The 25843-nt window shown below is 46.1% G+C and overlaps 1 protein-coding gene across 5 annotated transcripts in view; it reads right to left on the bottom strand.

Annotated features, from left to right (window-relative positions):
* Positions 1-9228: 9228 nt before the first annotated feature.
* The window catches only part of FBRSL1 (fibrosin like 1), a 502969-nt gene continuing 486354 nt past the window's right edge, over positions 9229-25843 (bottom strand). For 4 of the 5 annotated variants that reach the window (XM_053993752.1, XM_053993753.1, XM_053993755.1 and 1 more), the window contains 8 exons: positions 23180-23251; positions 22587-22616; positions 21661-21732; positions 20277-20409; positions 17055-17132; positions 15545-15628; positions 14292-14532; positions 9229-12271 (listed from right to left, as the gene is read on the bottom strand). In XM_053993752.1, the coding sequence (XP_053849727.1) occupies positions 11038-12271; positions 14292-14532; positions 15545-15628; positions 17055-17132; positions 20277-20409; positions 21661-21732; positions 22587-22616; positions 23180-23251 (1944 nt within the window). In that variant the 3' untranslated portion in view covers positions 9229-11037. Of the gene's footprint in view, positions 12272-14291; positions 14533-15544; positions 15629-17054; positions 17133-20276; positions 20410-21660; positions 21733-22577; positions 22617-23179; positions 23252-25843 lie in introns of all 5 variants that reach the window. The other variant, XM_053993750.1, reaches the window with a different exon arrangement.

The following is a 25843-nucleotide window of genomic DNA, read 5'->3' as shown; positions in this document are numbered from 1 at the left end:
TTGCACACTGGCACAGAGTAAGGATGCCTGTGTATTTGGGATAAAGTGGAACCTCCCAGCACCAGGAGGAAAAACCCAGCTACTACCGAGAAGTGATCAAAGATAAGAGGGCAGGATGCATTCCCAGGCCCACACCCCAGCCCTTTCCACAGGGACCATATTAGGTTTGCTGTATGCTCTTATTGCACTGAATGTCATCTTCCAAGCATAGCAAATAACATTTTCATAAAGCACTGCTTTTAATCAAGCACAACCCTCACATCCCCAGAGGAGCTATCTGGAGTCTATCCCTTTTCTCTACCGTTCTTTTTTGCCCCCTTTTAACTCCCTCCCTTAGAGGCCTGTGCCTCCAGCAAGGAGGGCTCCATGTGGTTCCCTTCGGAGCTCATTAACACGGGTCCATCCATCAGGCCACGAGTGTGAGCGGGGCCCCGCGGGGCCGCGGCACAGCCTGCGCACGGGGCTGTCACACAGAGTGCTTTAATAACCCTGCTGAGACCGGGAAATGCAGCCTGGTGCCTGATGACACAGCCCCACGCAGGCTGGGACACTTAAGCAGGATGCCAGTCTCGATGGAGCAGTGGATCCAGAAAGCCTTGTGCTTACAGTGTATTAAAAACACCAAATTCAGTGTCATCCAGAGTGGGTTGTTTCCATACCCAGACATGTTGCAGCTGAGGGAGGGTTTGAAACCGCCTTAAATGCATTTCAGAACATCAGCCCAAAACAATGCTCTCATTACAGCAGTAATGGAGACCAGCCCCTTCCCAAGCCCCAGTCCATGACCTCCTGTGTGATCATGAGTTGACTGGCAAGCAGCTTGTGTGGCTGAGGGTGAGACCAGCTCCCCAGAGTCAGAGAGTGATTTCCTGCATGGCAGATGCTTCCTATTCAACACAAAGAAAAAGCCTTCCAAATATGTTTGTTTCTTTATCAAGAACTAATGCTTGGAGTGAGGGGTTGAATCCCTTTTCATGGACAGTTTGCAGCCTGTGAGTGCTCCTGAGCAGAAAGGCAGAGCTGCCTGTACAGAGGATAGCACTGATGGCTGATGAGCACAGCCAGGCAGCACTGATACAAGCACACTTTTAGCTAAACACAGAGAATTGCTGGTCACATTTACCTGCCCTCGTGGCTGGCTCTGGGCAGAGCCCATCATCTCTGAATCTCGGAGCGCAAGGACCGATCAGGAATGAAGTAGACTGAAGGCTTGTGCTCTTAGGTGCAAATGGTTCATTATGGCCTTTTTCAGACTGTGCTGATGAGAGGAATCATTCTTCATTGATGAGAAATCCTGCATTTTCTTCTCTGGGAGAACGCAGCTTTGTTCCCTTCCCCCATTTAATAATGCACAATTTATCAGGCTAAATTGGTGAGCCTGGTAGCAAATGATTCAAATCAACTTCAGGGGCTATGAGCAATCACATGTACTTGAAGAAACCCACTTATGCCACTTTCAGTAAAACCTGAGGAAAGCTGGCTATGAATGCACTACCATATCCTGTTAATGCTCAAGAAAACCCATTTAAATGAACCTCTAATGGCTGATTGAGACTTCTATAATGAAACTCCATAAAAAGTCAGCTCCTTCCTTCAGGCTGGGCATTCCAAGTGCCTCCATGGCTCTCTTGGTAGCTGTGGGTAGGAAAAACAAATGGATGGAAGCACAACTGTGCTGTGGGCACAGAAAGGAGGGAAGGCTCCCTGTTTTTCCAGGGTTGACACTCTGAGCCTCACCAAGAAGGGCACAAGGCACTAAGTCTCACCTGCATCTCCTGATACTGTAACAATCAATCTATCAGACGGTGATCACTGTGCTCTGAAGAGCTGCTCAGACCTTCCCCCTACACAAAGCACAAACTGCCTCCAGTCTATAAACCCAAATATTTCTCTGCTGGAAGAAACAAAATTTCTGTGTCTCCCCGTATCTTATGTTAGCCCAGTGTTTTAAACCTGTCTAAAACTGGAGCGGTTGCATAGGCTGAGGATGTGGAAAGAGAGGGGAAGACAGTCCCTGCCAGCCCTTGTGGCCTGCTCCTTCCTGTATTTGGGAGCATCCAGCTGGGATGGTCAGGAGGGAGCTGCTGTGCCCCATAGCCTGTTTAGCGTGCTCCCTGTTTAGCAGGCTCCCACACTCAGCAAAACAGGAAATAAATGGCCACAAACCTTTCAAAAGCATTTACATGCCACCCACCCACCTTCCCTCAGGGCAAGAGGATCCTAGTGGGGAAACGCCCCTTTGTTCTACGAAGAAGAGCTGCTGTTCCCTCTCCATCCCTACAGACCCACCAGGCTTCTGATGCCTCCCAGGTGCTCCTGTTCTGGGCAGACTGGCCCTTGCCAGCACCTGGGGGGGTTGGTTTGCCAGGCACTGTGCCTGCGGGCAGCTGGCCCAGGATCTGGAAAGCCTGGGCTGCAGTGTGAGCCTCCTCCAGAGCCTGGCCTTCCTGAGCCCTGCCTGGGCAACAGCCACCAAGCCTGGTGTTCCTGAGGACTTGCATCACCCTGCTGGAGTGTGGGTGGTCATCACAACGGAGATGGGGCATGCTGGGGCCCTCGGGCTGGAAAGGCCATGGGTGCCTCTGGAAAATGGGGACGATCCTTCCATTGCTGCTTTTGTAGTAGCAACTGCTGTGCTGAGATAAAAGCTTTTGTTTGCCTTTTCTCTCCTACATTCCTAATCTCCCTCTGTGCTGGTCTCCCCTATAGTCCATCAAGCACTTTTAATCTCTAATTGCATATGACTGATGAGCCTGAACTCCATACACAGCGTTGCCAAGAACCACTTTTTCGGAGCCTGCTTTAGCTCTTTAGGCCAGTCATAACACACTGCAGGACCATTAAGAGTTTATAGTTTGTATACATAACACCCTGGGAGTACCAAAGGGTGGTTTATCCAAACAGAAAAGAATTGAGATGAATGAATGCAGAAATGACTTTTGGCCAGGAAATACTTTAATTTTAATTAGGGGGGAAGGGGGTGAGAGAGGAATGAAGAGGCTTTCTTCTCTCACAAAAGACAAGACTAATGAGTTTACAGCTGCAGGCGCTGACCTTGGAGCATCCCGTATAATGCTAGTGCTGAAATGTTTGGATGTGATGTTAGACCCGATAACCTTGCTTCTAAAAGGAAGAAATAAAGGGAAATAGCTGAATGGGGAGGGATTAATTTCATGGGGATGTACGGACATATTTATTTATTTTTCCCTCTCTTGCATTCCCATTCAACTGCCTTTGGCAACACAGCCGTTCACCCAGCTGCTGAGCTTCATATGGGCCTCATCTCTTCTGCAGGAAAAAGAAGTCTGTTGTGGCAATTTTCCCACATTAAGGACTGTCCCTCATCCCAGAGCCCGTCTCACAAGCCCCCACTTCTCTGGAGCCCGTGGCTGGAGTGAACGGGGTGCCAGAGCCTGGGGAACCCTGTGCTCAGCAACCTGTGCACAAGGGAAGGTGCAACCAGGGCTTCTGATGCAGTGGCTTGAAAAGAGCTGAAAGCCTGAGACTATCCTTGTGCAAGGATGTTGCCACGTGCTTCAGCTGGTCACTGCTTTGTGGCACTGGGGCCTGTGCCAGTGTCTGCAGCACTGGGCTCACGCTGTCTCCAGCCCAGGAGGCTCCTGCTCCTGCCCTGGCAGTGTCACGGCTCTGCTGCCCTGTCCCGGGGAGCAGCAGGAGCAGAGCCACTGCCACGGGGCTGAGCAGACACCAGCTGCCCATGGGTGTTCCCAGGGCGTGTGCCAGGGCAGCAGGGATGTGTCCCTGGGCCTGCTGGGCTCTCCCTCCTGCCTGGGACACGGCTGCAGGGGTGATCAAGGCTGATCTTGCACCTCCATCCCTTGGCAAAGACCGTGGCTCGCACGTCTTCCAAACGCTGCAGAGCTGCTGCTCCCACCTCCCTGCCCAGCCTGCTCCTTCTGGGCTGGGGACCTCGGCTGTACTCTCCCCGGAGCTTCCAGGCATGCTGGCATCTCCTTCCTCTCCCATCCCTTCCCATGGCCCTGTGAAGCATCATCTGGCCCTGTGGATCCTCCCATGGGTGCTGCTGTGCTACAGCCAGAGCGATTATTAAACTCTGAGTGTGAAGCTGCTGTGAGCTGCTGTGGCTGTGGAGCCAGCTTGGCCTCCAGGGAATCAACACCCCCTGCCCTGTGAGCTGGCAGCCAGACGGGCTGGAACAATAGCGCAAGTTAACGGAGCAAAACGACCATCGGTGTTTCCTATTAAAAGTATTTTTATTATGTTGATTATTATTAATATTATATAGGGGCTGTAATTTTCTCCCGACTCACTCCAACATCTCACAAAATAAACAGTTGCTGTATTATCCCCTTGTAAATGAGACCACAGGATTGTAAACTTTAATTTGTTACTTTTGGCTGCTCTCAGGTTTGGCAGACAATTAAACCAATTCATTAGTTCACAGAGGCACATTTTTGGCCATGTCTGGCTGCGTGAAGTCATCCAGTGAACACATTGGAGGCAGGGTGTAGAAAAACCGTACTGTGCCTTTGCCACAAGATCTGTCAGTAATGGTCCAAACAGGCCACTGTGGACTTTGCAGGCCCATGTAGGAGAGAGTCTCCTTGCTCCTGTGGCTCTGCTGTGCCCTGGGCACGGGCCATTAGCAGCCCAGTGCCCCTGTGTGCTGGCCAGAGAAGTGGCGTTGATTCTGTATCTGACAGCAAAGTAGCTGCATCGCGCCTGAGGCTTAACCTTTAAATTCTGCAGAGCTGGACAAGTGAAACTCCATAGGACATGGCAGAAAATGCTGAGCTCTTGGAAAGGCTGATCTGGCCGTGCGTGATCTCCAGAGCCAGCCCCATCAGCTGAATTAATTCCTTCAATAGCTGGGCTGCTTTTGGTCCCTTCTTTCCCAGCTGCAGATACATGGTTAACCTGCAGAGCCCCGTGAGAGCAGAGCACAGCTTCTGGCCTTTTCAGGGCCACCAGTGGTATGTGCTGGGAGTTAAGGTGGGTTTCTTTTAAATGGAAGCTGTAACAGTGTGTTTTATGGTACTGCCACTGCCCCTGTCCCGAGTGGCTTAGTGCAAATCACCCCTCAGATGAGATTCCCTTGTCAGACATTTTTCACTCTCTGTAGTTTCTTAGATGTCCATTAACAAACCAAAAATCCTGAACCATCTCAGTTTTGAAAAGAGCCCCATAAAATTAATCCCTTTTCCTTTGTTCCCTCCACAGGAGGAGGCTTTTTAATAGCATTCAAAAAGGAAGGAAAGATTTTTGAATACTGAAACCTAAAAGCTTCCCCAAACTAGATCCTCACCATTGTGTGTTTCTCTGGCCAGCACTTTGAATCTGGATTTGCAGAATTCTTCTGCTTTGCAATTTCCTCTGAGTGATCCCACCACCACCAGCGTGTCTGGGGAACGCCGCTGGGCTCTGGCCCTCCATCAGCTGGAAATGCTGGAGGGATGGGAGGCTGTGGAAGGGAGAGGAGCATTTTTGAAAAGCTGGTCACTTCCTTCAGTGTCTTGATTGGTTTTTCCTTTTCCTGAAATATTAATATTAACAAAAGTGTTTTTGATAAAACAGTAAGCAAATGCTGCAGAAGAGCTAATTATGACTTCGTATATGATGGCAACTCCTCTGGAAAGCAGCTGCAGAAACCTGCCTGCCCCACTGAGCCACAGTGGTCTTCTTCCAGGGTTCCCCCTGCTGCTGGTGTGTGACCGAGGCCGGTGTGGGTGTGAGCTGGGCCCCATCTCCTTTGGGTGTCAAACACATCCTCCGCTCCTCAAACTGCTCTGGGGGGAGATGAAGGGCTTCACCCTGCTGCGGGCAGCTGCACTTCGCTGCGTGAATTCCAATCAGGAGCTGGAGGAGGACGAAGCTGGCTGGGTTTTGAGTCAAAAAAGAAGCCCTGTATTTTTCTCCTTTCAGCTATTTATCAAGGCTCAGTGCAAAGGGCCTGACACCCGGCCAGCACAGCCCGGCTGCTGTGATGTGTGTGACACACGAGCCGCCGCGGCGCCGGTAATGAGGGACCTTCTGCTGAACGGCCAATTGAGCAGCCGCTGCCTCCAACAGCTTCATCTCGGAGGGACGGCGGGTGGATCTCTATTTTGACACATCCTCGCTGAATGAGGAAGAGAACAAGCAGAAAATGGCTGATGATAAATGCAGCAATTAGGGAAGCTTAATGGAGCAGAAGGTTTTTTGTGAGAAGACAAAGGAATTGCCGTGCCGACACCTGCAAGGAGGTCCCAGCCGCTGTGCAGGGAGCCTCCAGCTGTGCCGCAGCAGCAGGGGCTGGGATGAGGGGAGCCGACCTTTTTACTTCACACACACATCCCTCAAAGGCTTTGGAAAAATATTTTCCAAGTTAAACTTCAAAACATCATTTGATTTTTCTTTTTCTCTATTATGTTCAGAAACGGGAGCCTGTAATTTAGGCCTGGTGTAGCCTTCCCCCACTCCTTGCTTTTTATTCAGTTTCACATAATACAGTGCACTACTAGGAAAGGCATTTTCCTGACAAAGTATTGATCTTGGTGCTGTGAAAGAGCCGTGGCCTCAGCAGGGGGATGCAATCTTGCTGGTCACAAGTGGACAAGAAGTGGCTCCCTGGACAATGCTGCTTGCCCACAGCGATGCCCAGCTTGAGGCAGAGCCCATGACCTGCCCTGCTCTTCCCAAAGCACTGTGTTTCTGAGCTAAGCCCTGGGCTACCAGCTCCGCAAGATTTGAGCAGAAGTGCTAAATCTGTTTGCCCAAGCCCCATTTCTCTTTATTTCCTTAGCTGGACTCTTCCCCAAAGCCAACTGCCTGTGCAAAGGGGCTCCAAGAAGCACTGGGAGAGCTCTGCAATGGGTGTTGGCATGGGGACACCCAGGTTTTGGTGACGGGTAATGCCAGTTTGGCCTCTCACAAGACCATTGCCAAAATCCCCCAACACTGCAACACAACTATTTTCTTAAGACTTTGGCAAAAAGGAATTTCCTGAGGGAGGTAAGGGAAAGGTTTCCTTTTTTTTTTTTTGGCTTGGCACAAGCCAAGGAAAACACACATCTTGTTTTCCCCTCTGTTGACGGTTTCTCGGCTCCAGCCTGAGCTGCACACCACTGATCTCTACCCTTGCTCTCATTCTGGCACTTGCTGGGCTGCCCGAAGCACAGCTGGTGTGTCTCGCTCTTCCCTAAGCTCTCAGGACGCTGCATTCCTGCCTAGTTGGCTCCCTTTGCTTTCCCTCCTCGGGGCCCGGGCGGGGCTGGCATTGCAGACCTGACCGTGGAAGCTCAGCCTGCTGCCGAGTCCTTGGGCTCCCCTGCATCAACCCTCTGTTTGTCTAACTCCAGGTCACCAACAGCTAACTACATATTTATGGTATCTATATAGGCTGGAAAGGACAATTCCCATATGCTTATTTTAGGCAATAAAGCTGGCTTTTTAGGGAAGCACTAGATCTTTTTGCCAAGGAACAGTTAATATTTTTGACAAGTGATCTGAGGATGTGTTACAGCTTTACAGATTGGCTTTTTCCCTCACTCCCTGGTATCCTGGTTGTCTATTTTATTGACTGGGCCAAGAGTGACCCCCATTAACTGAAGCTGGTGCACACATCTTCCATGAAGCCCCCATGGGCATGTGGCATTTTGGACAAAAGGTAATGTAAGTGCAACCACTGGTCTCCCTCCTTACAGCTTCCTGAGTATCTTTTTAAACACAGGTTGCCTGAGGCAAGCAATGAACCTTCCAAATCCCATCTTTTTCCTCCCACCTACTGTCATTTGTTTGCTAAATTCCACCCTTTTTTGGTGACTGAGGGAAGTCTTTGGGGAGACAGTCAAAAGTAGAATAAAAATGGTGAAAATGGCACAAAATGAAAGCTGAACAGTGGTAGAAATGCATAAAACCCAGGAAGTCCTTCTGTACCAGTTCTTTTAGCAGAAGGCAGCTCAGCTGGGGTGGCTTAAAGGAATAAGGCTGAATTAATTAGTTTCTCTGTTTAGGTAATAATACCATTAATCATGATGAACCATTTTGCGAGAAGGCTGATACTCGACACTGTGTAATTCCACAGGAATCCCACTGTAGTGCAGCATAATTGATGGGTCATCCTCCGAAGGCGTGAGAGCAATGCCTCCTAATACAGTAAATGGCAAACCACTGATTTTCTTTTAATATTCAGACCACCACAACATCATTCATGATGAATTCTTCTGGCACCAGGGTGGCTGCAATAAGCAATCCTTCAGGAATGCCAGGGGAGCATAGCATTGATTTAATGCTCACTTTTGAAGTCATACACAGACCAAATGCTTCCAAAGGGTATGGCCCATTTTTGCATTTTTTTCTAAAGTTTGCAGTAACAACCTCCTTGCTCACATGTATTAGGAACACACAGCTATGGACTCTAACAGAGGTTAGGGGGGCTCATTTATGCCGCTCCATGTCAGAAATGGTGTCAAACAAGATCCCATGTTGGACACTGGCACCAGGAGAATTACAATCCCCCTGAGCCAGCATTATGAATCTTTATGCTGAGTCCAACACACTTTTCACATCCACCATGTGTTCTATGTTCCTCCAATTTCAGCTGGGAGAGCAGGTGCTGATTTTTAATGCCTATTTTGTTTTAAGCCTCCTTTCATCAGATTAAGGACCCTGCTATTTTATTTCATTTTATTTTTTCACGCTCAGTAATTTAGTCACACGCGGACTTAAACCCAGAAGCTGTGCCACGCTGTTAAAGCCCCGTCGTCGCCCACCGCTCCATCAGCCGCGAAGCGCGAGGGGCTCGGGGCACGGCTCCATCCCCCCGCACACGGCTCAGCCCACGGGAAAGCCTGGGAAGCAAATGGGAGGTGGAGAGCAGCGCTGGAGGTGATAACCTTCCCGCGGTGATGCCAGCAGCAGGGTCCCTCCACACGAGCTGCTGCACACAGGCTGTGCTTCCTTCGCTGTCCTTCTTTTCCCTGGCAGGGGATGCTGGATCAGCCCCGGGGGCGCTGAGCCCGAGGTGCCCCTGGGGCGTGGGGTGGAGATGCTGCAGGGCTGGGGGCACTGCTCCGCTCTCCTCCCCAGACCCCCAAATCCCGACCTCCAAAGCGTGTTCCTTCTGCTGGGAAGGATTCACAGGCAGAAGCAAATCCCTGTCCCAGCACCAGCCCCTTCCGCCAGCTGCCTCCTCCCAGCCGTCAATAAACCATTAGCCTCGAGTCAACAGCGCTGGCTACGACACACAAACACTCAACTGCCTTTTTCATCCAAAATCAATGTTGTATTTATCTTCATTGATCTACAAGGAAACTGAATGTTTAAAATTACAGGGGGTGCAGGGGGGAGGACGGGGAGGGGGGGGAAACAAGAGTTACAGAGCCAAGAAAATAGTAGCGGATGGCTGAATTAACTAGAGAGAAAAAGCCCAGGATATATAAAACATGGACACTGAAAAATAAAATAAGGGAAGGGGGGATGGTACAGCAAGTAAAACATGGCAAAATTTACATATGGATGAAAAGTAAAATTGGAAATAAAAAATAAATCATGCCAAAAAGCAGTTCAAGGCAGAACCACACTGAAACAAACATTTGCTTATGGTCTTCATGTACTATAGATAATATATCAGAATTTCTTTTTTTTTTTTTTAATCAACCATTAGACTTTTTTTTTTGCACTCCTAAAATTCTACTTTGTCTTGTATACAGATTCCAATAAGAACACTGCACAATTAGCACAAGGGGTCCACGGAAAATTGTCCTTGCTTGCCAGCGATCCTGCCCACAACACAAAAAAAAGAGAAAAAAAAAGGAAAAAAAAATAAGGAAAGGGTCTGCCGCATGGTACTGTGCCAGTTCCATCTGCTTTTGCCAGCTTGAGAAGTAGGAAACCGAAATTCCCTTCCAGGAGCGTGTGTCTTTCTCTTTCCTTGACGAACTGTCCCTTGTGTTTGTACAAAAAAATTCAGTCTCTCTTTTTTTTTTTTTTTTTTTTTGTTAAACACAAGCATCCTTCTTCCTGTTCACATGCCATTGCCATTCTGTCTCCAGAGTTGCGAGTTGGTTGTTTTTGGGTTGTTTTTTTTTTTTTAATTTTTTTTTTTTAAACCTTCCTCCCCCCAACATCCACTAAGACCTGCCTCCAAGTTCTTGCATAGTTGAAGTATATATGCCGTACTGAGCTTTCTGAGTGTGAATTTCTGACTGTGACAAGAGTATGAGTTGTAACCATGTTAACAAATAACCAGAGTGGTTCTAGAAACCATTTTTATAAAGTCTACCTATGTTAAGAATTTAATATTGGTGTACATTTATATTAACAGAATATTTACAGTTTGTTTTCTTTTTTTTTTTTGTTTAAAACAAGAAGTCAAAAAAAATTCCTCTTAAATTTCTGCATAATATAATAAGGCAAAAAACAAACAGTTTTGTACATTATTATTATTATTAATATTTTAATATATATCTGTAACTTCGGTTCCAAAGTACCAAGGTAAGTGATCAATTGGCCTCAGAAGGGAACCTCACAGTGGACTGTAAAACTACAGTATTTCCATAAATAATACTTTTAAGAAACCCTGGGTATTTTTTTCTTAAGGATCTGAGGCCTTTAAAATGCAAATTTAACTAAAAACAAAAGCAAAATTTCTTCTTTTTTTAAGTGAATAAAGAGCACAAAATTAAAAAAAATACAAATCCATTAAAAATGTTTCTCACATTTGGGAAAAAATGTACAAACTTGATATTCTTAACTCATTTTTTCTTTAGCACAGAAACAAAAAACAAAACCAAAAATCAATACCTATATATTAAATTCCCATTCTCAGCAACCTTCTTGTTGGAAAGTCCCCAACCCCGTTATTTATGGAAATGTGCTTAACTTCTACAAATTTTACATTAAAAAAAAAAGTTTACAGCAGTGCATTTTGTAAAAGGTTTGTTGTTTTCTTTTTTTTGTTGTTTTTTTTTTCTTTTTCCTGTTTGTGTTTTTTTTGTTGTTGTTGTTGTTGTTGTCTGCTTGTTTGTTTGCTTGCTTGTTTTATGTACAGGTGAGTTTAAAATTCAATGTTGGGGACTATCGTGCCTCTACTTCTTTGGGGTTCCTAGAGGGGGAATAGTCCCTGGACTCTGAGTTTGTGAGTGGAGTAGTCCTGCGAGGGGAGGCAGGTCTGGTGCTGCTGGCTGGTACGAGAGGCGGCGGCGCGCTCAGCGCTGCGGTCGGCGGGTTCCTGTTCAAAATCCCGTTGTGCATGGCAGTGGATGGACTCAGTCTGGGGTAATGCATCCCGCTCAAATGAGGCATGAAGGATGGCACGTGTGCCAGGTGGCTTTCGATGGGGGACGAGTGCAAGTGGTGCATTCTGGCACGCTCAAGTTCTTCCCGTAAGTGCAAGCGCTCGCGCTCCTCCACTTGCCGCAACCGCTCCTGCTCTCGGCGGGCTTCCAGAAGGTTCTCGTGGTTGTAGTCGTGTGGTTCCCTGTCTCTGTAGGAACGCTCATGGTCATAAAAGCCAGAGGTGGTAGGAAACCTATGGATAGGATCTGTCCGGAGCTGGAAGTCCATTCGACGGTGCAGGTCTAAGCTCCGGTAGGCATCTCGCAAGGGGTCCCTCATCGGGTCCCAGGAAAATCCGGGATGCGGCAGCCTCTCTCTTCCTGACAAAGGGTTCATGCCTATGAGCGGGGTCATCATCCTGCTGCGGTCCAGGACATTCATGTTGTTCATCTGGTGCACGCTGCCCATGGAGATGGGCATGGAGGCAGCCATCGAGTGAGGCAATGATAATCCATGGAGAGTGGGCGGTGGGGGATGCTCCACTGACCGGGAGTGCTGGGAAGGCTCAGACCCAACCACTAGCACATCACTGTCTTCCTTCCTCTCCTCCTTGACTTTGATGTCATTCTTAATCTTCTGGAGGTCGCTGGGAAGCTCTGTCTTTCTCTCCATGTCCTTGCTCATTAGATTGGTAAGCTTCAGGCTCTCACTTAGTGCAGGTTTGCTGTATGGGGATACAGACTGGATTACTGGCTTTGTGTTGTCCTCAGAGGGTCTCTTATCATGGCTTGGAGTTTCCTTCACTGGGGAACGGCTCTCTTTGATCTTGTGTTCAGCTATGGGCGGCTCTCTCAGCCGGTCAGGGTGCTCTCGCTCGGGCTCCTTGGACCTCTCCCTGTCCCCGAGGCTGACCTGCCTGATGGGCTCGCTGGAGCTCTGGCTGTTGCTGCGGATGAGATTGCTTATCTGGTGCGTCACTGGGGCTGATGCCGGCGAGGATCTGTTCGAATGTCTGTTTTTATCCATGAGGTCCCTGTAAAAAGACAGAAGGTACATCCTTGGTTATGTGTGAACAAACACACCCGTGATGTCGGGCATGCACAGTGCTGTGCTCGGTTGTACACTTTGAGATTGCTCAGGAAAGGATTTGGAAAGCTCTACAAACATCAGCTACAGCTGTGATGCTATGCTAAGCAATATGCACGAGCTGCCTTTACATACTTCAAAGACAAAAAAAAAGTTAAACGTTCACAAATGTAAGACTAAACTGGGGATGTGGCTGGCAGATTACTACATTCACCCTAAGACCATTTCACTGAGACATACAGGGAAAGAAGGATTCTAGACAGGTTATTTTTCTTTAAAGATGCTTATTGTGTGCTCATGTGTAAATCTTGCTGCCAGATAATGACCTTCTCAGCTGCAAAACTTGGGTTCCTTTCCTAAAACAGGGATCCAGGCACACAAAACAGAAGCCTACAGAAATGTATGCAGGTCCTTCCCAAGTCAGCCTCGTTGACTGGAAGCAGTCATAACGTGAAGCTGACTTTCCTATGGAACTGCAAGACTTTTTGTTGTTGGCAGTTCTTGCAGGTAAGCCAGATGCTTCAGGAGAAACATCCTTGAATCAGCCACGAAACTGAGCAACTGAGCTGCGTTTCAAGAGGACCTGCTGTGATAAACAAGGGGTCTGATGACAACATCCATGGTTTAGAAAGAAAGGCACAAAGGTTTACATTTCCAATTGCACCTCTGCCTCTGAGCAAGCCAATTAGTCACAGTTAATCCCACCTTTTTAACAGGGGAATAAATATTGCTCACCTTCTAAAAGCACTTTGCTCTGAATGAGAGACACTTTAAATGCAAAATATGATTGTGTGATTGAGAGAACTGCATTATGCAGCTGAAAGGCTCACTTCGCCTAAGTTTTATGCTGTGTTTGTTGTTGAGAGCTGTAAGATCTAAGCGCTGAAAGCTGGAGATGTTTTGGGGGGCTGTGTAAGTATTTATCCCTTATGATTACATTTGCTAACCCAGTTTTCTTTCTCTGTGGTAGTCCTGATTGCTGGTCAAGGATGTGGTTTATTAAACCATGGCCAAATAGGGATGCTGGGGACAGCTTAAGCTAAATTAATAGAAGTGTAATAGAGCTGTTAACCCCTGTGTGAACACCCCTGAGAGTAAAGTAACCTTGGTCTGCAAATGAATTCCATTAGAGCCAAGAAGGAATATCTTCCCTACCTGAACGAAATCTGTGCAAGGATGTCAGACAATTTAACATGTAAAGCAAGAAGATTTTCAGCCTATTGCTCCCATATAATCTTGTTCACAGGTACTGCCTGAAGATCTCATTAAAAGCACTCCAGCAAACTATGAACCCCTGTCACTAGTCAAGCACACACATCTAAGACTTGCAGGCTGTTATTGCCTACAAAGAAGTAGCCTGTTGGAGACAACTGGGCTCTGAAATAGAAAGGGCTTCACAGCTTCAAAATCATATAACTGGGAGCTAATGAAGTAACTATAGCCCAGGTGATACAGGCCTGCCATCCTTAATAAGGATTTGCCCACAATGCAATTTTTTAAAATCAGTTTTGCTAATGGATTCATGCACACTGCTCCAGACACAGGCATTTGCATTGTTATCTCGTTAATGTCCAGCTAACATTTGAATTCATCAGCATATCTGTACATTAATGAGAACTATGACTGTCTCCCAAGGAACCATCACAATTTCAGAATACACAGGAATCCTAAAGCAGCTGCACTGAAAACAACCAAGTTTTCAGCACACTGAAAACACAGCAGCACACTCAATTCCTCTGCATGGTGCATTTTGTTAACCGACTAGCAGGGTCTGGGTTACTGCATTTCCACAGGAGACAAATCCTAAAAGGCAAAGAGGAATTTTTTTGGTGTTGCTAGTACTTGTGCTTATCTGAGGAAAAGGCCTCTCAGCTGCTTTAAGGATCAGCAACATTTTAGGGAGAACAGAAAATATATAGAGGAAAAACAGTTCCAGTAGGAAGTGGTCAGAAGCCCACAGTGCTCACCTCTCTTTGTCTCTGTCGTCCTTGCTCAGAGAAAGATCCCTCTTCTCGGGCTCCCGCTCCCGCTCTCTGTCCCTGTCATGGTTTGTCACCGAGGAGCTCCGCTCCGAATCCGAGGGCTTGGGCCACTGTGGAGGTGTTGGGAAGGACGGCGGGGTCCGGTGGAGCCTATTCCATGGCTCATGGGGGTTATTGAAATTCTGCAGGTTTGGGCCATCTTTGTGAGTAAAAATGTTGTTGTGAGCTAGAATAATGGCAGGGGGAGGAAGAGTTAAAAATAATTCAAAGCAAATAATTATACAGACATTTCTCACAATATTAGTCACAACCAGAACTGTCCTTTTAAGGCTTTTTAATGGTGAGGGGGAGCTACTACTGAGTGGAGACAGATCATTCCAACACTGGGTGTAAGATCCACCAGCTCTTTTAAGGCTGTTGTTGGAGGAAGCTTTATACATTTCAGTAACTCAAGAGACTACTGAAAATGCCCAGCTTCTCTTCTCCCCCCACCCCAGGCAAGGGCTCCAGCACAAAAGCAGTATTTTTCTTCAGCTCCTCTCTCTGGCAGAAACTTTAATTTGTGGGTAGTTACAAGCAATCAGCTGCCTGCAGCTGAGGCTTCAGGGACTTTTTTTGTTGAAGAACCCAGACTATTTGGTGGTATGTATGTGTGTGTATTAACACAGAGCTTGGCTGTAGGCTTATCAGAACAGTCACTCGATTTTCCTCCATCCATCTTCAGCTGATTCCTGTTGCACTATGAGATGCACAAGCATGCTCTCTTATGTGTGGCTCTCAAGCATGTTTTGCCTATAGGTAACATGTTTTTGAAGTAGAATTATTTTATACAGATAATTTAAACTTCAGCCAACAGTTACAGAGGATGTCTACATGGATTAGAAGTATCAATAGTATCAATAGCTGCTCCACTGTGCATCTTCGCTGGTGAAGGGTGTTACTTTAGGTGCCCACAGGGTCCCAGAGCTCGGTGGGGTTTTGCAGCTCCAGTGCCTCTCTGAGCACACAAGGTACCAACCCTCAGCAGTGAGGAGGCACAGAGCACAGCTACTGATCTCTGTGACATGCAGAAAAGCTCCCACCGCAGAGACCTGGAAATCTTAGGTGCAGTGTTTTCAGATAGGAGAATGGAGGTTAGGAATTAAACTTCTTTAAAAACTACCACCAGCTGCTGTAAATATTAGCATGTGGCTTTTCTGGAAGGGATGTTTGTCTGCAGTAACCCAGCCAGTACTTACTCAGAGCATGACTGCCTAATCCTCCAAAGGCATTGCTGCCTAAGTTCCCAAGGCCGCTGAAGGTGCTTGACCTGCTAAATGGATCTGGAAAGGCAAACAGGGATTTAGCAGGCATTTAGCCAAGAATGTTGGAGAATGAAACGCACCCCTCCCCTTCTTAACGGTTTGAATCCAAGTAGGATTAGGTCAGACTTTAAGCTGATCCTTCTCATTGCAAGGTTCTTTGCACAGAAAATTCCCATCATGTTAAAATGGAGAAGGGATTCAGTGCTCACTCTGCAAACAGGTGCTGTAATAAACTTTTGTATGCGAGTCAGAAGTGAGTTAGAAATTAAGGTCTAATAGCTGAAATTAGGGTGGCTGCTGAGCTATAACTCTTTCCTTATCAGTACTAATAGTAGAAACATTGCAATTGCCTTGAAAGAAGAATCTCAGCAGGCCCCGTGGCCAGCATTGAGGAGATGACTGTCTTGTTTCAGTGCTTTTTTTCCAGTAAAGAGGTTCCTCTCTGAGAGCACACAGCCCATCTCAGGTTTCCACACTCCAGAGACAGCAATGGGTTAAATCCTACCCGTGTACTTGTTTTCTTTCCTACTGGTCATCTCTAAACAACTCCTCCTCCAGCCCACTGGCTTTTTGACTGTCCCCTTCAAGCCCTTAACTTGCCATGTTACAGGAGGTAATGCTGCTCTCCACTTCCTCACAGATATCACATTGAAAATATCAAGGCAAATGGCACAAATAGCTTGTATCTTTAAGCAAACAGCTATTTGCTTATTTACTTATTTAAACCAGATGTTCCTGCCCTTCCTGTTTGATCTTCAGTGGCTGAGTGACTCAGTAGAGATAGTTAATTTTGACAGAATGTTCAGGAATTGATGTAAATCTGGGTATTTGCAAGAGAAAAAAAGTCTACTAGGTCATGTGGCATGCCACATTTACTGATTGGATGAATGTTACTAAAACATTAATCAACAGAGCTTGAACTTTAATTGGCAATGAGCTGCTTGTGAGCTTTTAAAATGAGGAAATTTGACAAAATCAGGCTCTACTCACTGCCAATTAGGAAACTGAAAGTCTGGCAAAATGTGCAGAACATCTACTTGCCAGGAACTGTTCCCTGAACTCTTTTAAAGAACCATTCAAGACCTTTCATAGGTGGAAAATGGTACAAGAGGAGCCCATTTTAAGCTGGGGCTTGTCTGAGGTATCTTTGCATAAATTTCCCCCATTTCTTCAGGCACATTCAGGAGCACAGGACTCTACAGGTCACATTTTGGCTCCGGTGCAATGTCCCAGCAGTGACAGATGTGACAGCTCTGCACTGCCCTCTCCTTTGGGGAACAGTGAGGGCATGTGCTAGGAGCTGTCAGGGATGAGAAGCTGGCCAGCTTCTGGATCCTCAGGCAGTTTAAGCCTTTCCCTCCCCTAGTGCTACAGTGCAGGACCACACTGAGAGCCAGGAAGGGGGCAGAGGTACAGAGGTGAAGGCAGGGCTACTTACACTTACCTGCCAAGTGGTTCGTAGGCAGGAAACTGCTGTGGTGAGGTGAGGGACCAAAAGGGGCGGTGGCTGGATGTGTTGCACCTGTGAGAACAAGGTCCCTTTTTAGTTCAGGGGCAAGTGACTCCTTGCATACACAGAGCTCCTGGCCATCACATTCAAGAGCTGGATGCAAAGGCCACATTTGAACAACAAAGGCAGGGGAAGACCCCAAACCTTGGCTGAGTGAGCAACAGGCTGGATTTCCCTGAGAGCCCTACCAAGGAGTCCAACAGGGCACTAGGAGGCAGGAGAAGACCTTGCACTGAGAGCTGCTGCTCACCTGGAGTAACAGGGAAGCCAAGCTCTTTGTCTGACATTTTCAGTCTTTACTCCAGGTTTACATGAAAAAGGGCCAGCCCAGGTTATGGGCCCAGACAGAAGGTGCTGGGAAGTGACTGATTAGTCTGTATGAAACACCAGTTAATGACAGGCACGCAGGGAACATCAATCATGCTTCTCCCATGAGAGCTCCAGCTACGCTCTCACATCTGTCTCTGCATCCACAGGCTCCCCCCCTGGTGTTTTTTCCCTTTCCTAGACACTGCTCATTGCCATGGTGCCACACTTCCTCGTGGGAAAGAACACCACTGCTGAGCATGCTGGCTTACAGGAGGCTGAGGAGATGTGAAGGAAGGGGGTGAAACAAGCAGGTCTGCCCTGTATTTCAAGGTGGACCAGGCTTATGCAGAAAACTCTGCTCTCCTTTCAGAGCAGAAAATGAGAGATTTTCTTCCTTTGCAGGCAGGCATGTGTGAATCTGAATGGGCTTGCAATCTCAGTGTGAAAAGCACTGGTGTCACCTGTCACTGGGGTACTTGGTCAGCCCCTGACCTGGCCTTCCTTGAAGACAGAGCCCAACTCCTGATGGTTGCTGTGAAATACACTCATGTGTCCAGAACATGAGCAAACTGTGAAACCTGAGAGGGAGACAGAGCTCTGTGTCCCTCACCAGCTTGGGCACCTCAAACCTAAGCAGCCAGAAAATGAGTTGAAGAAACTTAAGAGAGACCACGGCAACGAGACCTATCTAATACCTCTCTATAAACATTCTGACTGCTCCAATGCTTCAAGACGGATGGAGACTGTCATCTTTCTAATCCTTTAAGATTTCAGAAGGTGTATAATGGATGGGAGATTTCTTCAAAGGAGACAGCTTACAAACTCCACTACATGGGCTGATAATAAAAAATCCTCCGGAGAAAGCCAGGAGCAGCATTGCAGGCTGTCAGGCAGTTATTAAATAGACCGTGTGCCAGGCAGCCCAGCATCCCTCCTGGAGACAGGTGGCCCTAAGATAACTTATGTCTCCCCCAGTAACCAGGCAATGCAGCAGAACCAATGATTCACATCAACTGCACACGTGCTCAGTAAGGTGAAAAGAAAGCCTCAGATATTCCAGAGTAAAAGCTTTATTCCTCCAGTATTCCAGCTGCAGTGTCTGCTCACACTGACAGCACTCTTTACCTGGATTTACTGTGTGATGGCTCTTGTGATTAATATACTCACAGACAAGTCGTTGTAAGGTTGTTTCACTCTACTGAAAGTTTTCTATTAGTTTGCCTTCTTTAATGTTTATGTTTCATACTATTTTCCCTCTTGCTTTTACGAATGAAAAGCAAGCCATGCTTGCATCTTTTAAGGGAAAAAACCCCAGATACCAACTGGATTGGTGCTTTTCTGCCTGTTAGGACAACTCTGTCCAGAACAGCCTTCAGTAGCAAAACCAGACATGAAACAAGATTCTTGTAATGACAACACAGGACAGTGATAGGGAAACATCTGCCACAGAAAAACAGCCAGAGGTTTGTAAATAAGCAGTGCTTATGCATCCAAGTAGATGCAATAAATATCTTGACCTTGTACTATGAAAACACCTTTATAGAGACCAAAATACAGGGTAGCACCCTACAATGCAGAGCCAGTACCAGCACTGATTGCATGTGGTAGAAAGGTGCATTTGATGCTTAAGAATTTCCATCCACAGATAGAGCAGAAAGACAGACTGAAGCACTGGTAGAGGTCCTGGAGGCTATTTGGCACCTGCATTTGAAACTCAATTCTCACAGAAATTTCAGCTTGATTGTCATCTGTTGCTTTTCTGTCATTTTTGGGACTGAGTTCAAAACAGTTCTTAAGTCATTAATTTCCACATGGTTGAACCAAGGCTGAATATGACCACGTCTGCACTGAGTTAAGGTGATTGTGCAATATTGCATCATAAAACCAGAGTAACATCAGTGAAGAAGATTACATTATTTGCCCATTAATTACATACATAACGAGCTAAGTTACATCTTGTCAACTGATGCAGCTCATTCAGAATGCAAACTTTGGCATTTCAAACACAGAGAGAAAATGTGAAGAAGTTGAGAAGAAAGTTAAGTTTGAGAATAAAAACAACATTTGGCATTTGGTAGACAGTTGTCCACATGAATCCACGCTGGCATCCTGGACCAGAATACGAGAGCTGCAGTCTCCCATGGTCAGAGCCATCAAGAACAACACAGTGAAGGTTACTGTCCTTTGGTAATTGTGTAATTGTAATTACTTCTCCAACAGATTGGAAAACAATTGATCAGTGTAAACTGTATTTAATTCTTTGGGGCTTTTTGTAAATTCAATATATCATTTTAAGCCCTGGACTTTGCTTAACTTTGTAACACATAGGGGAATTTTCTATTTAAAAAACAAACACTTGACAAATACATCTTCTGTGATATCTTCAATGCTGTTATTGAAGTTTTCCTTTTACAAAAAAACCCTTGTTTTCAGAAAACAAACAGAAACTTGGTGAGTGGAGAAGCTGAGAAGACTAACATGGCAAATATAAAAGCAAGAATGAGACTGGAGCCACTTCCAATCCTGTGCAATGGAAATGTTTTCAAGTGTTTTGTCAAAATTGCTTTTAAAAAAATCACTCTATAGTCTATTAATCAGGGACATAAGAACCAGCTGCACACACGGGACTGTGGGCCAACTGCTGCAGCTCAGTGATGTGCAGAGGATCCTGCACTGGAGGTGGTGGCAGAGCCCTGGTCACAGCAGTGTCTCTGCACCTCTTGAACCAACCTTGCTTCTATTTTTGAGGCATATGTAGCTGTAAAGTCATACAGGACATACACTGACTGTTTCTTGTTTGTTTTGTTTTGGTTTTTTTTTAATAAAAAATGAATGATCTTCCCTTACCTGTGGTAGAAAACAGAGGCCTGGCAAGATCTTGTGGATAATGGAAGCCTGGAAACACTCCAGGGGCAGGAGGTCTGCTGAACAGGTCAAGTTTACCACCTATCTCTAGCTTGTGGGGATCCAGCTGCATTTGCTGTCAAATGATATAAAACAAATCTCATTATACACTTCCTTTTTTTATGGGAAAACAAGAGAGGGAGTTAAGGCTCATTCCTCCTTAGCCCTGCCAGGGAGCGTTAGTGAGAGTGACAGCAGCGTCCCCGCTCACGCAGCGAGGCCGTGGCCGTGCTCTGCCAGGCTCTGCAGGGCCACCCCACCCCGCAGCCTCTCAGCTGCCTGCCCCATGCCAGGCTAAGGTCTGCAGGGAGCACTCAGCCTGCAGCACAGGCTGCAGCAGGAACACGACACACCGAGTGCACGGCACCCCAGGAGCAGCCGGCGCTGTGAGCCTGACAGAAAATACTCTGCAGGCACAAAGCTGCCGACAGAAGCCTCGAGAGCTGGGTGATGGGCTCGTCTGTTCTGCCTCTCCAGTTTGAGAGATGTGCCCACAGTGTGCCCTTCCTGCAGCCAGGACAGCTCAGTGTGCAGGAAAGGGGCAAAGGACAAAGGAAGCTATGAGGCTGCTCCAGAGACTGTTATTATCCTTGCCCTGTAGAAGTGAGCATGGCCAGAACTGCACCTTAGTCACAAAAGCCTATGAATAGCTTAAAGATTATGTATTTGCTTATAAAAGTATATGGACATACACCCCTTCCAGAGGCACCTATTTAAGCAGAGAATAGCCTTCAGTAATGGGACAAAAAAACGGCTGCAGGAGCTATGAAAAAATAAAATCTACACGAGTCCCTTTATCAGCTATTCTACCTGCCACAGGGAGCCTAAAGCCTTCAACAGCACCCCAGGGTACCTACATCCTGTTAGCTCTCGAGTGTTAAACCCCCTTCTTCTGCCCACCATCACAGCAGCACAGGAAGCCCCAGAACCTCTAACACTGATGTTATCAATCTACTCTGCTGCTCTCTGCTCTGTAATGTTCTTCACTGCATTGGCCATTTCATTACCTCCTCCACAGGAGGTACTAATGCAGAAGGGAAGCGACATTAAATGTGCATGCTTTGTAAAAAAAAAGATTGACTTGGGGAAATTACTTTGCCCCTCACTTTGTTCCCCTCTTTCTGGCTGTACACCCTTCCACACAGCTCCTCTGCCCTCAGATAAACTTTACAGTTGCTACAATAAATGTTAAAGGAGTGTAAGTATTAGTTAATCAATACAGGCAAGCTTGAGAATCACCACAGTAACTGCTTCCTGCCCATTACTCACTCAAATACAATCTATAAGCTAAAAGACTTGGCTTTGTTCCAGAAACCATCTGAATTACCTTTATCTTTTGCTGGTGATGGTAGATCTGCCAGGCGATCTGTACATGAACCGCACACCACTTCCCGGGTTTCTGCAGTGGAAAGCACAAGAATTTAGATTAATTTATACGTTAGCAATCTACATCAGATAGAACATTTCATTTCCCTTACTGTCAACCAGGCAGCTAAGCAATGAGAAAGGCTGATTACTAAAACGGCACAATGGGTGATCAACATTTTCTGCTGTACTGCAGCAGATGATGTTTAAATTAAGAAGGAAACAGGAAGAATGTGGGATATCTTCCCCATCTCATGGACATCTGAGATCCTGCCTTGTTCTTTCCTACTTGCACTCCCCCCTTCCCAAATTGAAATGAATGGCAGCAAAGAACAGTATGCCATGCTTAAGAGAAAGCATGGCATAATGGTTGAGAGTTCTGTGTCTGAAAAGAGCCCTGTTCATTCACCCCTGTTGCACTGCAGGCTAAGTCATGCGTGGTTATTATGGCTACTGGCTTTTGGGGAGGGAAAAGTAGGGAGAAACAATCCCCAAGATGAGCAGTGCCACAGCTGAACAAATCCCTATTTTCAGCTGAGCTATGGTACTCACTGTTCCACTGTTTATGTGGAACATCAGCACACTGAACTAAGCCACCACGAATCTGTTCACTGGTGAATGTCTGCCCATGCTCACAGTCATTTATTTCTGTGACCCTCATTTCATACTGTGAACTATTAATGCACATAAATGGATGCAAAATAAGGCCAGGATTCAACATAAATGTTATTAATCAGAAGTGGCAGAGAGCTAACTGACATTTTGCTTGAAGTAAAAGATGAGCATGAGATTTTCTACTGGACATGTTAAATTTCAAAAGCACATGCACAATATTCCAAGTGTCTGTGTATAAGTATGTATATAAAATCCCCCACAAACCTTACTTACTCTTACTGGAGGCCTATAAGGGTCTGACACCTATGGAAAAAGCAGAAATAAAACAATCAGTCTTTCTAAAACTAGCCAATATACAGAAAGGTGGGGAACTTCCTTCCTCTGAGCAAGTGAAAGCATTTAGAAAGCAACGTTCCACAGAAGTCCCCTGTGACAGGGGAAACCTAAAAGGCTTAAAGAAGGCTTAAAACTTCTCTTTCATTCCTTGAACCAAACTCAGCAGAATTTTATGATAAACAAAGCAGCTTCATGCCAGCAACTGAACAGTGCCAGTGCTTTTCTGAACCTTGTAATTATTCTGAAATGGAGCACATAAAAGTACTCTTCAAGCAATACTTAGAGGAAAGACATTGAAGGGGTTTCCTGCCCCATTTTCTTCTGACTTTTGAAAGAAGCCAATACATCCCTTTGAATTCACGACTGGTGGAGATTGCTGTCTCATCAGAAAAAGACACAACCTCTCTCCTCACTGCATGTTCCCAGAAGGCCAATTTGCTCACCAGCCAACTCTCCTTTTTTTATCAGCAATCACTGTGTTTACTGTAAACCCAGATAAGCTGAAAAGAAGTTTATATATTGTTGCCTACCCCTGGAGTCTTCTGCAGCAGCGTATGGTGGACTGTGCCTGGTCTACCTGCTACATCAATAGGGTTTGAAGTCTGAAAGACAAGAAGAGAGCGTGAATAATACTGTATCACACCAGTGGTACATTTAACATCTCTATCTGATGTTAACAGCATTAATTAGTCCGTGTTTGCACTGCACTTTGAACACGCATATTGCTACATTAGTGCTAAATGTTATCTCTTACTGACAGCCAACAGCATTTAACCACCATGTCATTTATTATTATTGAGCAGCAGTAACAGTGTTCCAATAGCACCCCTAAGCCCAGCTGAGATCACACCCCGTTGTGCTGTGCATGTGCATGGGAAGAGACAGTCCCTGTCCCCCAAGCTCATTCTTTAGACAAAATAGGCAGGAGGTAGGAGAGAGAACTGGAGAGGTGGCCTGACTCACTCCATTTTCCAGGCAGCAATCAGCACAGCAGTCAGGAACATAGAAAATAGAATGTTTGACAATCCCAGTCCCATATTCCACACACTGGACCATGGCCCCTCTCTGACTGGGGCCAGGTAACACAATGCCTGAACCAGCAACAGCCCATCTATTTGCTTCGACAAGGCAAAAATGAGAAACCTTAGAAGGTGCTTGTGGGTCTTTTATAGCTTTGCATTGTTTACCCCATCATTTTCCAGCAAGAATTAAACACCTCATTGAAGGAATCCTTGTTCCTCCTCCTCCGGATCCCACCTGTTGTCCTGTTCTAATGATCCCCAAGAACTCGTTCATCTCCTCACTCTGGCATTCATCCATCTCCCACTCCCAGAGCAACTGCACCTGGTGCCTCCGCACAGCTGAGCTCAGAGGGGTTAAACCTCATTCCCCAAGAGATTATTTCACTCATGTTTTAGGTCAAATTATAGCAGATTTCAAACAGTACAAGGCATGAGTATAATCCTGGGTGTAGGAAGGAAGGTAGGTTTTAGTTTGTCTAAGGCTACGTAACTTCCAGACTCATTAAAGAGTGAATTCTCGTGTGTGTGTGTAGGTAAGTCAATGCACTCCCCAGGCAGATCAGAGCTCTCAGGGCCTCTCTGACAGCTGAGGTAGATATAAGGTGGCAAATAAGTTACAGCTTTCATACAGGCAAGAGCTTAAAGATCACAACATGTTAATAGTATGGTGTCATCCTGTCCCTTTGTCCCCTGGAGAAAGACGTGAATGCTTCCTCCAGCAAAGTAAACTGAATACTTCTGACCTTTTCAAGTTCTTAGCTTGTGAGAAATGGCCTTCGGGAAACTCACTGAGAAATTTACCGTCAGCCTGGATTTATGTGCAGTGGACTCACACGCACAGCTGTAGGCAAATGACATGGGAAGGGGAAAAACAAAACCAAGATCTCTGCTTTGGAAAGCAAGAAGTGCAGGAGTCAGAGTGCTAAAGCCAAATCATCAGGTCTGTAGTGATTATGCAGGCTTTAGTCAAACAGCTTGGGAGGGAGAGGCCATGTAAGAACGATGCAGTAACAATGACTGGAGTGGCTTTGCCAGTTCAGCTCTGCCTCCTCTGGGAAACGGGAAAGTAACATGCCAAAGCAGCAGATCCATTTTTCAACCTATCCTTCTCTTTTTTAGATGTTAGATTGTATGTAAATACTGCACTGTGCAAAGATCAAATGATGTCAGTGATTATCCACGGCACCAGAGTGTGATTGCACTGCTTAAACTCAAGGTAGCAAATGTTGTGTACCTAAAATGAATTAAAAGGTACTTATAACAGCACTAGGAACTGCTTAAAAATGTAAAGGGTCTGTGCTCACCTTTTCTTTCTCACTATGTAACTGCTCCTTGGCCTAATGGTTTTTTACAGTGAAGACGGAAAGTAGAAGAATGTGCCATTGGTCTAACAGCAGCTCCTCATGAACAGGAAGGAGTCTTATGGCAAAACAGCCGTGGCTGCACGTGAGCAAAATTTGTCCAATTCCACCTTATTCCTGCAGCTCCTTTTCTTGGAAAATCAAATTCACACCCTGACTACTCAGGGTCTGTAGGGACTCCCTGTCATCCCTTGCAAGAGTAACAACAATTAACACTGGCAGACAAAACTCCATGTTCTGTCCCTCTTGCCCCCTTCTGCTTCCATGAACTGCTCCTTCTCCAGGCCCGCAGCCACCACACCCAAACTGCCTCTGAACAAAGCCATTTTAGAGACTCTGCTATTTGTAATGTATCCCTAAAACAAAAGAACGTCAAGGATTCAGTGGGCACTGAGGAAATCATCTGGCTTCCATTAAAAGAATTAAGTTAAGGCCTTTTACAACCTTCCCCCTTGTTTGCAGCAGTTGCTAATTAGTGACTTCCACTGACATCAGTGAGACTGCTGAGGGAAGCACATCCCTCAGACCTGCCTGGTGTGGATATAGAAATCACCTTCCAAATGCAAACAGGAATGGCCTGGCCACAGTGCTGCTCCTTCAAGCCTTCTTACACAGTAGCAGCATTCTATGGAAATGCAGCTCATGATAAGAAATCTCTAAAATCACAGCATGTAAGGAAGCTGAACATGTCACCTTACAAATGGAGTATGTGCTCCATTTTCAAACAAATGCTATATAGATACAATCCATTATTTCTTGTTTGGAGAGATTTAACAGTTTTGGTACATTTAAAAATAGTTAATAAAAAGAA

The sequence above is a fragment of the Vidua macroura genome, chromosome 18 (genome assembly GCF_024509145.1).
Source record: "Vidua macroura isolate BioBank_ID:100142 chromosome 18, ASM2450914v1, whole genome shotgun sequence".
NCBI classification, from domain to species: domain Eukaryota; kingdom Metazoa; phylum Chordata; class Aves; order Passeriformes; family Viduidae; genus Vidua; species Vidua macroura.
Note: the sequence above shows the minus strand (reverse complement) of the source record. Positions and strands in the feature narration are given on the sequence as shown.